At 35.5% G+C, this 14495-nt stretch overlaps 1 protein-coding gene and 1 pseudogene across 3 annotated transcripts; one reads left to right on the forward strand and one right to left on the reverse strand.

Annotated features, from left to right (window-relative positions):
- The first annotated feature begins 4908 nt into the window (after nucleotides 1-4908).
- Nucleotides 4909-11211, forward strand: LOC108995980 (annotated as a pseudogene).
- A 521-nt stretch (nucleotides 11212-11732) lies between these two features.
- On the reverse strand, nucleotides 11733-14407 carry LOC108995982. Of its 3 annotated transcripts, XR_001996942.2 has the most exons (4): nucleotides 13854-14407; nucleotides 13589-13702; nucleotides 12578-12698; nucleotides 11733-12087 (listed from the first exon to the last, which is right to left on the reverse strand). XR_001996942.2 is itself a non-coding variant. In XM_018971682.2 (3 exons), the coding sequence occupies exons 1-3, from the start codon at nucleotides 14010-14012 to the stop codon at nucleotides 12038-12040; spliced, it is 318 nt and encodes a 105-aa protein (XP_018827227.1). In that variant the 5' UTR covers nucleotides 14013-14389; the 3' UTR covers nucleotides 11733-12037. The 3 variants fall into 3 exon arrangements, 2 of the variants coding, with proteins under 2 accessions (XP_018827227.1, XP_018827226.1); XM_018971682.2 differs by lacking the exon at nucleotides 13589-13702 and having other exon boundaries at nucleotides 12578-12686; nucleotides 13854-14389; XM_018971681.2 differs by lacking the exon at nucleotides 13589-13702 and having other exon boundaries at nucleotides 11734-12087; nucleotides 13854-14380.
- Nucleotides 14408-14495: the final 88 nt, after the last annotated feature.

Consider the following 14495-nt stretch of genomic DNA (forward strand, 5'->3'; position numbering starts at 1 on the left):
CTTAGATGGGCCTTACAAAACTCACTCTACCATCTCAACTTATTACTATTCATAAAGAATTTAATTCATCTCAACTTAGCTCAACGTCTAAACGGGACCTTCATCTATTTTAACAAGCATAATTATCCGTGGAAGAGTGCGAAGTCATGTATTTATTTTCCTCATTTTACAAACCAATGAAACCATAGAAATTTCAGAGACATAGTACTCATGATGCGCCAAAATGGTTTTTAATCTACCTGCAGATGGCTGGTGTGGATAAGATAAGACTTGACAATCATGAATTGAGATCCAGCTAAGGAAAATCTGTACCAACACATTTCAGTGGACACAAGTCATCGTGGGTTTCCACCATTAAAAGGAATATCAACAACAGAAGAAATATCAGCAACACAGTTAGAAATACTGCAAAACCATTCTTGGCCCAGAAATCTAAATAATCCAATGGAAATCGTTCCCAATAATACATTTACTAGCTACCATGATTATGATCAGTTGGATCGTTAAAGTTTTAATATTAGTTGTTGGATAAGGAACTTGAGATCGATGGAAACCCACCTAGATCAAAAGCATGATCACAGATCAAATCTCACCAACACATGCAGAAAGAATAGAAGTTTTGAGGGGGAAAGATAGTACTGCTTTCTGTAGTCTAAACCATGGATCCAATGCACTTCGAATAAACCAAACAGAAAATGCCAAGAAAAAAAGAACAAACAGAAAAAAAAAAAAGCTTTGATTGGGGAAAGTTTCTAGTCAAAATGAGAGCATTTTGGGCCCTATTCAGTTCTGAAATGCAGGCAGAATAAAGTTCTTATGTATTACTTCCAACAACAATAGATAAATCCATCGCCAATCAAACTATACACAAAAAGCAAATGAATCATGACTTGTGTGCAAAATTAAAGATATTGGTGCTACACAATTAGCCTAAAAGTCAAAGCACCTTTTCGAATCGCATTCTGTTTCCACATTTTAAGCATGTTCTCCTCAAAAGTGTTGCCTTTTCTTTTTTTCTTTTTTTTTTTTTTTCTATTTTTATTTTTGGTTGGTTTGGTAGAGTTGTATAATTGAAACCACTTTTTATGAAAAAATGGTACCTGTCAATTTCCTTTGGTTAGGGGTACCATTGTAACAAACCAATAAATCCTTTCATACAAATAAAGTGCATCTTCATGGTGAGGTCCCTGTGCCTATAGAGGTTTAGTCATCAGCCATATGATTTCAAGATGAAGGTAATGTTAAACATCAACTCTCTTTAGGCAACAACCGATTGGTTCAAATACACTATAATTGAGAGTTGATAGTTTCAGTGAAGAAATAAACCTTGGAACAAGAGCATGGCAGAGGATCTGAGATGGGATGCTTCAAAATTGATTCAGCCCTACATCTCTAATTAATGCCAAAGTATTTCACATACTTTTTAGAGTGTATTTTGAGAAAGACAATAACAACCCATATGCTTATTTATTATTATTCTAAACAACAACCTGATCAGGAAAATGACACAATATATATGCCAGAGAGTGTACATGTGATACATTACCATCGTTGTCATAGACATCAATATTATTGTTATTGACGTATTTGCTCTCATGCATCGTTTTGGTCATATCTTGGGTTTACAAGGCGAAACTAAGGTTCCAACTTCCAAACTTTGATATCATTCTGCCATTGTTATTGCAGAATTGGTATTACTTTCTCTGCTGCAAGAAACTTTGCCTAATTACTGTGCTCTTTCTTGGCCCCTTGGGAAGTTTGAGATATTCATTTTCCATCCACTTTGTTTGATGCATCAGATGTGAAAAAGTTAAAAAGGGTCAGTTCCATGTTTATTTCTTGATATTAGAGCCCGAGGGATCTGAAACAAGATTTTGGTCTTGTCTTTGATCACATTCCACAAGAAATGAGTACCCTTTTAGAGTTATCGACCAAGTTCGTACAAAGCAGCAGGCTAAGCAGCTGCTTCAGTATCACAAGTCATCTCTATGGTTAGATTATTTTCTGAGGCTTTGTTAGTTAGCCTGCAATTTAATAAGTAAGATTCTAATAATTCTAGGTACTGTATTCATGATATTCATTACCAGCGTCTTGACTCTTATCCTTCTGGATGCTTCATTGCTTATCTCAGACTTTTGAAAAAAAGTTGTTAAGAATGACAACAGATTGTTTTGAAGGGATTTACGGTTGCTAAACAAAGATAAAAGCAAAGAAAGGCGCCCCCCAAAAGCGAAGATCACTTTGCTGCAGTGTCTGCTGACTTTTACCAACAGACATTGCTGAAATATTTGACATGTATCATTATATATATCAACCTGGTCTCCGAGCTGTTTTTTGACTTTTTTACGTTTCAGTTTCCCATGAAATTCTACCTCGTGCAGAGAATCATATAGCTTTGTGCATTCCCACCTCTTCTAGAACCAAGAAAAAGAAGCTGAAGAAGAATTTCAGTTTCCAGTGCTAGCTGTAATCGAGAGCCTGCAACCTCGACAAAGTTGACATACCTTTTAGCATGGTCTTCGACCCATGTTTGTTTAAGGTCGCGACATGTTCTTCACACACATCATAAATTCATAATGGGGATCAAAGATAAAGAATCAAGGTTGAAACTACTGTCTATATAATTTGCTTGGGAATTGTTTGATACACAAGATGTTTTATGGGATGATCTGCAATTCCGTGTGAATATCATTACTGGGGATGGTAAATATGTCTTGCTACTTGTTTGGTATGAAAGAAAAAAGAATAATAATTTTCCACGCAAACCAGTTGGGCATGAACGGACAAGCCTATTGAAGAATCTGTAATATTATTCAAATGTCCATTTTTGTTTTTCTCAACTTTGGAGGACTCTTAAAGCATCCTCGCGTATTTAGCTATCAGAGTACAAAATATGATCACAATGCTATAGTTACTTTCAAAAGAATTTCTAAATTTGAAGGTTATTGTATATATTTTATCAATTATCTCTCTCACTTTCTTTCTATCACATATTTTATCTGGGTTCATGTGCACGGTTTCATGTGTTGGGGGCTTTGTTCATACATTGATATATTAATTTGAGTTAGTGATATATTAATTTAATTAAAATATAATTATTCTGATTACTAATTAATATATAATAGATAGAATAGGAAAATATAATAAAATTAAATAAATTAATAATTAAAAAATTAAATATTTTTGAAATTATTAATTACTTATTACTATATAATAAATAAATGGATAATTCAATGTGGAGATTTGATATGAATAGTCAAAACCAAATTCATCTTATATTATTTTATTTTTATATAATGAAAAAAATAGTTATTTCAATATGAAAATTTATGTGAATGAAATAGTCAAAAGTCAAATTTCTCATACATTCATAAAAATTGTACTTTAACTTTGGCTAACCTATAAGAGCATTCTCATTGGATTAGCTAAAAGCTAAATCCAATGAGAATTTAGCTATTAGGTCAATAAATTGCTCACATTGAATTAGCTATATTCCAAATATTTGGAATATAGCTACAGTAATATCCAAATTAATTTCCAAATTTGGAACACACTATTCATTCATCAAATCCTTTTTATATTATTTATTTCTCTCTCCTTTTAATATTAATTATTTATCTCTCTATTTTAAATGACAATTGAAAAAATATAATTAAAATACAATTACAAATTAATATATAATATTATAAATAGTAAAATATGATAAAATAAAATAAATTTATAATTAAAAAAATTAAAAAATTTTCAAAATTATTAATTACTCATTACTATATAATGAATAAATGGATAATTCAATTTGGAAATTTGATTTGAATAGTCAAAATTAAATTCATCTTATATTATTTTATTGTCATATAATGAAAAAATGGCTATTCCAATGTGGAGATTTATAAAAATGGAATAGCTAAAAGTTAAATTCATCTTACATTCATAAAAAATGTACTTTAATTTAGCCATTCCAATGAGAGTGCTCTAAGGATGCTCTGATTAGACAAATGCCAAAAATATAGATATTGAGAGCTATTGAGATAAAATTCAGCCCACATTGGATTAGCTAAATTTCAAAAAAGCTATAATGACTTCCAAAACTATTTCTAAACTTGAAGGTGATTGTAGATACATCAAATCTATATTTCACAACAGACTCTGATTGTCGTTTGAGTGCCAACATCTTAGTTTCTAAATTCCTTAATTATGGATATGTGGACTGTTTAAGATATATAAGACCCTCTTGTAGTTGATTTAGGCGGATACCCTCTGCCATTTCTTGTATTCTTGCTTACAGGTCACTTGAGAACTTGTCTCTAGATATTACTTGTAACAATACACTGCTGTTTAGAAATACTCTTGTCTCTAGAAACAAGAATATTATAATTTTTGGCATAACAAACCCATGGCTCGGGGTACAGTGAAATACTCTTAACGGAATGGGGAAAATAATTCCCAACACCTAACTGTTATGTGATGCTAAATGGTAGTGATATAGTTACTACCCTATTACTACACATTTACTACTTACATGTATTTGAAAATTATTTATTTTTATATCATTTTTTTTAAGTATTTTTTCAACTTCCTTAATCATTAAAAAAAATTTAAAAATATATAATTTTATTAATAGTTACTCTATTAACTATTAAGTAAAATAAAAATATTTAAAAAAAATCAAATAAAAAAAAATAAATAAATAAATGGGCAATAAGAGTGTAGTAACTCTTTTATTTTCCAATGCTAAATGAAAGACAATAACCAGAGATGGGCATGAAGGCCCATAAACCATAAACTAACCCATCAACTATCTAATACTAACAGATCCCTTTCATTAACTCCAGGCCAAGGCCCATACCACCAAATGCCCTTATCCCCTAGCCCATTGACTTCAGACTTCAGAATTCAGATACACTTCACTTCCTTCCCTTCCCTTCACAACTTCCAGCGCCGCACTCCAGTTCTTGCACCGAACGCTTCTCCCTTCGCCTCCATGAACGGCGTGTGACAGGCTCAGAACGTTGCCCGACTGCCGCCGGTAATCCCACTCCACGAAACGAAACCTGACAACATTCTCCAGATGGGTTTAGGTTTTGGAACTCCACCTTCTGCTGCTGCCGCTGCTTCTTTTTCTTCTTCTTCTTCTGCTGTTTTGGCATCATCGTCTTCTACGAGAGCAGCTCCGGAAGGTAAACTTTCTTCTTTGTTCAGATACGCACACGAACCCACTACTTCAAATACTGACTCTTCACAAAAAGAACCATGCCCACATAAAACCATTTCAAGCCCCAAAATTGTACAAAGAAACCTTCTTTCCGATGCTCATGTCCAAATCCCAGTTGAAAAATTCTTGAAAACCAACTCTAAGTCCAGCAACATCACTCTTAATGAAGCGTTGCACCGCTTCGATCACATGCTTCGGTTGCAACCAGCTCCACCGATTCCTTCGTTCAATCATTTGCTTGGTGCAGTTGCTAGGAATAAGCATTATTCTAGTGTGATTTCACTTTTCAGAAGAATGCAGTCATCTGGGCTGCCTTCTGATTTTTTTACTCTGAAAATTTTGCTTAATTGCTTTTGTAGTGTAAATCGGGTTTGCGACGGTTTTGTTGTTATGGGGAGTATTGTGAGGAGGGGATATAGTCCCGACACTGTGACTTATACATCTTTGATTAAGGGATTGTGTAAAGTGGGTAGGGTTGGTGAGGCAGTCGGGTTATTTCAGAAAATGGTCAAGTTGGGTTGCGGGCCTAGTGTGATTACATGTGGGACTTTGATTAATGGGTTGTGTCGAACAGGCAATACAGGTGTTGCACTTGGGTTACATGAAGAAATGGTCAGTGGTCAATTTGGTACTGAGTGTAAGCCTAATGTGGTTTCCTATGGTGTGATTATTGATGGGCTTTGTAAGGATGGGACAATAGAAAAGGCAAAGGAACTTTTCCAGGAAATGAAGGGAAAGAGAATTTTTCCGAATGTGTTCGTTTATAGCTCTCTAATACATGGTTTATGTTGCGAGCGTAAATGGGAAGAGGCTAAAAGTTTGTTTAACGACATGGTGGATCAAGGCATCCAACCTGATGTTGTGACGTTTAATGTGTTGATTGATGCACTTTGCGATGAGGGGAAGATGAAAGAAGCAAATGGGTTGTTTGAATTGATGATTCAAAGAGGTGTGGATCCTGACATATTTACTTACAGCACGTTGATGGATGGGTTCTGCTTGGTGGGCAGGCTTGGTGATGCAAGGAAGCTATTTGATTCAATGACTAGAAAAGGACATAAACCTGATGTTGTAAGCTACACTGTACTGATCAATGGATATTGCAAGAATTGGGAGATGGAGGCAGCTATGAATTGCTATAGGGAAATGATTCACCAGAAAGTTACGCCAACACTTGTAACGTTTCGTATATTAATTTCTAGTCTATTTATGGAAGGTAAGGTTGAGGATGCACGGAAGCTATTGGGTGAGATGCACGTTCATGATCTGGGACCAGATTCATTTGGTTATAAAATTATCTTGGATTGGCTTTGCAAGAACGATCCTTTTCCAGAGGCAATGGAATTATTTAATAGTTTAGATGATTGCAAAGTTGAACCAAGCATTACAACTTAGAACAACCTCATTAATTGGTTGTGCAAAGCAGGGAAGATTGAAGTTGCCTGGCAGATATTTCGTAGATTATCTGATAGAGGCTTGGTGCCAACTGTTGTTACATATTGTATCATGATTGATGGGTTCTGTAGGGTAAGGGATTTGGAAAAAGCAAATGATTTGTTTTTAGAAATGGAAGAAAAGGGTTGTGCTCCAAATGTAGTCGTATATAATGTACTTATGCGCAGTTTCTGCGAGAATAATGAGTTGCAAAAGGTGCTTGAACTTCTTCACAAAATGGTGGAGCGAGAATTGTCACCCGATGACTCCACAGTCTCCATAGTACTAGACTTACTTTCTAAGGATGAGAAGTATCGTGAATGTTTGGATCTGCTACCAACATTTCCTACCCAAGAGCCTGGAGGTTGTAATGATGGATTTTCACTATGATTTTTACTTACCAATTCTATCTTCAAGGTACCTAGGGGGGATAACTCTTACACTGACCAAAAGTTACAAAATGTGAAGGCTTGTCACTGCACTGTCCAAAATCCCAATTCTGACTCTTCTCAAGTAAAGGGGCTTTAAGGGTTTGATCTAGTGAAGTTGCACTCGGTAATTGATTGGGATGTTTGTAGGACCACGGAAATAAGAAGCTTGCACTAAAAATGATTGTATTGAGCAGCTTGTTTGGGCTGGTGAATTTAGTATCTTCATGCACTTCTGGTGGTAAATTGCAGCTGATTGATCCACCTCTAAACGTCTCGCTTCACAAAATTTCTTTTAACATTACTCTTGGTTGATTGATGGATGGACAGGATCTGTAGTGACACCACCAACCATTGGATCTCTTGTAGCTTTATGCCTCAGGGGATATCTGAGGTGTGAATTATCTGATAATTGTATATACAAGTATTCGAGCTATGAAGTTCTTTATATTGTCTCCATTGGAAATTCCAAGCTTCTTGTGACATCTACATCTAGAGCCATATACAAGAATTGTATATTTAATGCACGAGAGTCTTTGCTAGAGTACCTTTCTTATCCTTTTATCTTGATATTGGTGCTATACAATTAGCCTTAAGGTCAAAGCACCTTTTCGAATCGCATTCTGTTACCACATTTCAAGCATGTTCTCCTCTTAAGTGTAGCCTTTTTTGTTTTTGGTTTTTGTTTTGGTTGGTTTGGTAGAGTTGTATAATTGAAACCACTTTTTATGAAGGAATGGTACCTATCAATTTCCTATGGTTATGGGTACCATTGTAACAAACCAATAAATCCTTTCATACAAATAAAGTGCATTTTGATGGTGAGGTCCCTGTGCCTATAGAGGTTTGGATACGTTTGGGTAGTGATAAGTGTTGAGAATGTTTGTGAATAGTAGTGAAAAAGTAATGAAAAAGTAATAATAAAATATTAAATAGTAGTAAAAAGTAGGTGAAAAGTAATGAATAGTAGAAAAGTAGGTAAAAAGTAATAATAAAATAAAGGATAGTAGTGAGAGTACTTGAAGTACTCTCACTTGCCAAACATAGTCCAGCCATATGATTTCAAGATGAAGTTAATCTTAAACATCAACTCTCTATAGACAACAACCGATTGGTTCAAATACACTATAATTGAGAGTTGATAGTTTCAGAGAAGAAATAAACCTTGGAACAAGAGCAGGACAGAGGATCTGAGATGGGATGCTTCAAAATTGATTGAGCCCTACATCTAATTAACACCAAAGTATTTTGCATACTTTTTAAGGTGTATTTGTAAATTATCTCCCCAAAATGCAGCTACCCATATTAAAAGAAAAAAAAAGGCCCTTAATTGAAGTGCATTTCTAAGTTATTATTCCATGTCTATGCATCACATGACATAATTAATATTTGGTGGACAAAGAATTTTTACCTAAAGTTTTGATAAAGTAAGAATGCTTGGTAAAATAACCAGTTAGAGCACCTAACCTTTCCTAAAAACCCATGTGCTTATTTATTATTATTCTAAAAAACAACCTGATCAGGAAAATGACACAATATATATGCCAGAGAGTGAACATCTGATACATTACCATCGTTGTCCTAGACATCAATATTATTGTAATTGACATATTTGCTCTGATGCATCGTTTTGGTCACATCTTGGGTTTACAAGGCGAAACTAAGGTTCCAACTTCGAAACTTTGATATCATTCTGCCATTGTTATTGCAGAATTGGTTTTACTTTCTCTGCAGTACGAAACTTTGCCTAATTACAGTGCTCCTGCTTGGACCTTTGGTAAGTTTGAGATATTAATTTTCCATCCATGCTTTGTTTGATGCATCATATGGCACTCGTTGCACATACTACGTGGCTTCTTGTAATTTTTTTTTTTAAAAACCAAAACGTGCGTTTTGATTCAATTTGAATGTTGGTTTCCTAATTTCATCCCGATTCGAGACCTCCACCCTCGATAGCAACCCGTGTCGGCTTCCTCTACCCAGCGCTCCCGGCGACGTCTCTCTTGTCAGCGCCACCGAGCGGCGCTCCTAGTTTGCCCAACGCCACTAGTTCCCGCGAGCTCGTTTAATGGAGTAAACCAGAAACCAGAAACGAGATTCAAATCTTGCGAAACCCACCCTCCTTCCTCGCCACGAACCCGCGTTGGCTTCCTCTTCCCAACGCCACCTCGCGACGGCGTCTCTCTGTTCAGCGCCACCTCGTGACGCTCCTACGTCTCCCCAGAGCCGCCACTCCCCTCAAACTTGTGATTGAACGGACCAAACGAACGACAAGTTCCAATAGCTCTATTTTGCCAAATGGTTTGCTCAGCTTTGTAGGTAAATATTGTACCATTTTCTCTTCCATACTATTATGTTCTTCATGTGTACATCGAGATGTGATTTTTGTGTTTTCTAAGATGGGTATTGTGGCTTAGGGCATGGAGAAAAACATTTTTCTTTCCAGAAAAACAGGGTTCGTAAACTATTGTTTTTTGTTAATACAACTTGAGTTTTGAAGACATGATTGGAACTTGTTTGTTTTAGTAGGGATGTGTAAATAAATATGTGTTTTTTTAATAGAATTGTAGTTTTGATGCTCAACTGCCTGATTAGGGACCTGCAGATGATTTCATTTTTGTAAGGTTATTTTTGTCTTGCCCTGTGATGAAAATTCTTGCTCATTATGGGTGTAGGGTTTTTTTTTTTTTTTTTTTAAATAAAGATGGCAACTAGAGAAAGAAATTGCAGATTTGGATGCCGAGAACACAGATGGTTCAAGGTTGCTGGAGCTTCGCAAGAAACAGTTTGATATTTTATTGCACGTGGTATGTGACAGTGTGCATAATATTTTTTCATGCTTTTGTTCATAATTCATGAACTTACTTGCCTGTTTTTTATTCACCATAAATTCTTCTCTCTTAGTTTTGCTACTGTGTCAACTGACAAACTTGCTACTTCTTTCACATGCCAGTTTAAAGTTTCTGTATCATCACTAACTCCCTTGGCACCATTACGACATATATATATGGGGGCCGGAAGATAAGTGTGCATATAATTTTTATTCCTCGAGTTAGATGCCATTTGAGTGTGTAATAAGGCCTTGATTGATTTATGGGGAATTAATACACTGACAGCACCTGATGGTAGCAGTAAATTACTCATTCTCTTTGAAAAATATGAAAAATATTTGGTACTGCTAGGTCTACCTCCACGTTACCGAGATGCATTCCTTGTTTCAATTTTTTTTTTTTTTAAATTCTAGATTTGGTGTTGCAATTTTGGCTAAATCTCAATTGGAGAACTCTGTAATTTACGACGTGCAAGTTTTGGTAACAAAGATAGTTCAGTTTTCAAAAAGTATTTATCTATCTCAGATTGGTGAGATCATTAGCAGATTTGAGAAGAAGGGGTTCAAATCCTCTATATTCTGTCCTAGAAGCAGGGAAACGAAAAACTAAAGGAAGCATGAAAACTTCTGAACTAGATGTGCAGACCTGAAGTCATAATTGGCAAAAGGAATATTTTGATGGAATTTTCCTTAGTTGTTTTTAAAAAATGAACTTCTCTAGTCTATGTTTAACTTATTCAAAATAAATAAATTTTTGCTTATCTTGTCTGAGTTTGATTGAAAAATACCACGGCCTCAACTGGGTATGGCTTAAAGTTAGCTGTTGAATATTGGAACTCCTTTTTTCTTCTCTAGTTGAGTACCTGTGACTTGTTTATGTTTATTATCCACTTGGTTTGGCTCTGGTGTCAACAGATTTTTTCAACTGTGGCTCTGATGAAGCTACGTTGTTTGCTGGAAGGTTATTCACGAAAGTGATTTGGTTGAAAGTGCAAGGAAAGAAATTGCTCTTTGGTTCCCCAAAGGCCCTGCTAACTGGGGGAGTAGCCTTCACCCTTGGATCTATGAGTAAGGAGTAGTACTTTCACACAACCAACACCATCAGGCAATGAGGAGATGTGAGGTTGTTGTACGACAAGAATGTAAACCGGACTTCTTGTGTGAGGTTTTGTGATGAAATTTGTTGTGGTTGTGAATAATGTAAACTGGACTTGTGGCTGTGAGGCTTTGTAATGAAATTTGTTATGGTTGTAAAGAATGTGATGGACATATTTGTTGATTACCTATTATACTTTGAAGTCTTTGTATTCTTGAAGTTGGTTAATCTTGATGTTGATTGAAATATAAATATAAAGATTTTCTTTACAGGTAGATTATAAAAAAATGTTCTTGCATTTAAACTCTTTCCAGGTGGATTATTTTTTTGTTAGATTAGAATAGGTGTTGGATTAATATCCTTTAGGAGGAAATTAAGTCAGGAGATTTGGTGGGATGTACCTGAGCATGAACATGTGGGTAATGTGGTGTTGGGGGTCTTTTTTAGAGTGATAGTTAATGACAAGAAGTTGGTGATGTCTAATGATTGGTGCTGTTGTACATACATTTGGCTTTAAAAAATGATAGTATGCCTCATAATTCTACTTTTCAACTTAGTTTTGCTGTTCGTGAATCCCCTGTTTCTTTCCCTACTCATTTTTCCATTTCCAAGCAACTGATATGATTTTTCTAACTCAATTTCCATTTGCAAGCAACTAACATCCGTCCATCCAAGCAATGCCATTCCCACAAAAGCTAAACCAAGGACATGTACACGTATAGTACCATTCTTCCAAATCAAATAATTTAACATCCATAGTGATACTCAAATCTTACAAAGCACACATTTATTAAAAAATATTCATATAGATTCGACAATTATAATTATGGCTAAAGGATCCATTTACAATTTTTCTATTAATACAATACAAAGCACCAACATGATCGATCCACCATAAGAATTTAATAGCTAAAACTGCTGCTGCAAGGCCAATTGATTTTGTGATCACATCGAAGAGATGGTCTTGAGTAGGCCTTCACAATAGCTCTTGGGAAAGAAGGCCGTATGATGGCAACTGTTCCAACCTTGTTATTCCTTCAAGCAATTGCTCTTGTTCCAGCTGATGACGGGTCGATTTCATCACCGCCTGTAAGAAACACATATGAGTGAAAACAAATTTTCCTTTTTTTTTATTATTATAAAGTAATATAAGATAACACAACCTACAAGTTTTGCATTTCAAAAAAGAATGATGAATTAGGTGAAAGTAGAGCTTCCTCCCATATAAGCTCTACACCAACTTCCATAAACAACAATGTAGAATAAGCAGTATAAATATTGCTCCCATCAGTGTCCTGACGAAAATCATTAAACTCCTATTTAAATTACTTGATTGAAAGATAAAAAATCCATAGGTGCATGTCTCCAATTTGGCATTTTTATCAACCACTATACTCTAGGACACAATCATTTCAGAAGTTTATAAAGATACATCAACAGAGATCTCTATCAAATATAAAATCCATAACATCGTAGAAGTACCAAGAATTCTATTTCATTGCCCCTCATGCCGAAACAAAACAAAAAAGCAGATAATTGCTCATAACATGAATTGAACAAGAAAAAAAAATATTAACCTGCTTCCAGATCAAGCATTTGAATAAGCATGAATGTGATGTTCACACCACCTACAGCAAATGGGTATTCCCACATTGACTGATCACCTTCCTGCTTTTGGAGAAGATCCTGGAAGGTTTTCTAGATTTAAAAGTTCAGTGAGCTTCAAGAGCAAAAATAATAGCAAGAGCTGCATAGAAGGCCGTACTTAAACTTGCTTGACTCTAAAAATTAATCTAGTTGGAAGAGTGCCACAACTCTAGAAATAAAAACAAGTTGATGAGGTACATAGAATAGCAGGGTGATATGTATGTAGTACCACACAAGATATAAACTTCTCACGCCTTGTTGTCAGCATGAAAAACTTGAATCTAAAAATGAATCTAAAAATTTTATACATCTTTAAAACATTTTATAGTAAAAAATATTTTAAAAATTATATATACTATTTTAAATTAAATATCTTAAATTATCCTTGCACATTACACCGAATTTGTAACTAGTATAAGAAAAAAACATCTAGCCAATTCTACCATATTTAGAGGAAATGTTATGCAATTAATTTAACAAGACAAAAACAAGTGGCATTAGTTCTCTCTCTCATTCACTGCAATGTAGACAGAAGCTCATCTCTCATAGAATTCACAAGTGCTTCTCCATTTTCTATGATCAAATTTCTTCAAAATTGTTGGTAACAAAAGCATTTCCATATATCAAAACATCTATTTGAAAACATTACAAATAATTATGGAAAAAAAGCGGGAGGGGTATAGAGAACAATATAAGAAACAACTATACCGAAAAATTCTTGACAAAGAACAACAAAATCTCCAATGATATGAAACCACCACCTCTACCAGACAAAAATCAAAATTCAATTAATTAGAGGAGAAAAAGGAAAACCAAAATTAAAGCAAGGGTTAAATACACTTTTAATCCCAAAACTACCAAGGGTTTTACACTGCAACTTAAACTTCCAAAACTGACACATTATACCCTCAAAAGGCTAGGAACTATTAAGCTCTCGATACCTTATACTTCCCGACAGGAGGGCTTAGTCTTTAAGCATGTACATGCAAGAAATTGGTGGGGTTGGTTTAGAGCTGCCGAGAGAGAGGTTTGTGCAAAGCCATGAGAGGCAACATCTACAGAAGGGTACTATTAGTTTCTAGCAAATACAGAGAGAAAAAAGAGATAGAGTAAACAGAGAGAGAGAAAGGAAATAGAAAAAAGAAAAAAGAGAAATGTATGCTAAACCCTAGAATCACATATTATTTTGAAGAAACGATACATTACCCTCCCGTAGATCTGAGGGTTTCGGTGGACTGAGGGCAGCTTCACGTTGATGGACTGAGGCTTCGTTGGTGGACTGAGGGACCAAGGGCTTGGGGATTGATTTCCTCGGGAAGGCTGAGGTCGTGGTGGGGAGGGCTGAGGTTGTGGTTGGGAGGTCATGCTTGGCTGAGGTCGATGGCTGTGCTTGGCTTCAATGGCTGATGTTCAGGTGAGCTTTGAGGGCTTGGGGTCGGGGGGGCGGGGGAATTCTTGAATGAAGGGAATGAGGGTTAAGAGACAGAACGGAGCAAACCGGTTCAGTGGTGTTAGTGAACCGGTCTACACGTCATGTGCGCATTGGATGCAACGAAATAGTGGATTCTGCAAAGATTTTCTGAAGTTAAAAAGGCTCAGTTCCATGTTTTTTTCTTGATATTAGAGCCCGAGCTAGGGATCTGAAACAAGATTTTGGTCTAGTCCCTCACATTCCACAAGAAATGAGTACCCTTTTAGAGTTATCGAACAAGTTCGTACAAAGCAGGCTAAGCAGCTGCTTCAGTATCACAAGTCATCTCTATAGTTAGATTATTTTCTGAGGCTTTGTTCGTTAGCCTGCAATTTAATAAGTAAGATTCTAATAATTCTAGGTACTGTATTCATGAT

Source organism: Juglans regia, chromosome 1 (assembly GCF_001411555.2).
Source record: "Juglans regia cultivar Chandler chromosome 1, Walnut 2.0, whole genome shotgun sequence".
In the NCBI taxonomy this organism is placed as follows: domain Eukaryota; kingdom Viridiplantae; phylum Streptophyta; class Magnoliopsida; order Fagales; family Juglandaceae; genus Juglans; species Juglans regia.

Coding starts and splice junctions, on each gene's coding strand:
- LOC108995982 (XM_018971681.2), bottom strand. CDS start 14,012: ATGACCTCCCAACCACAACCTCAGCCCTCCCCACCACGACCTCAGCCT. Junction 12,699..13,853: donor ACCCTCAGATCTACGGGAGG/GTAATGTATCGT, acceptor TTTTAAATCTAG/AAAACCTTCCAGGATCTTCT. Junction 12,088..12,577: donor AATGCTTGATCTGGAAGCAG/GTTAATATTTTT, acceptor TGTTTCTTACAG/GCGGTGATGAAATCGACCCG.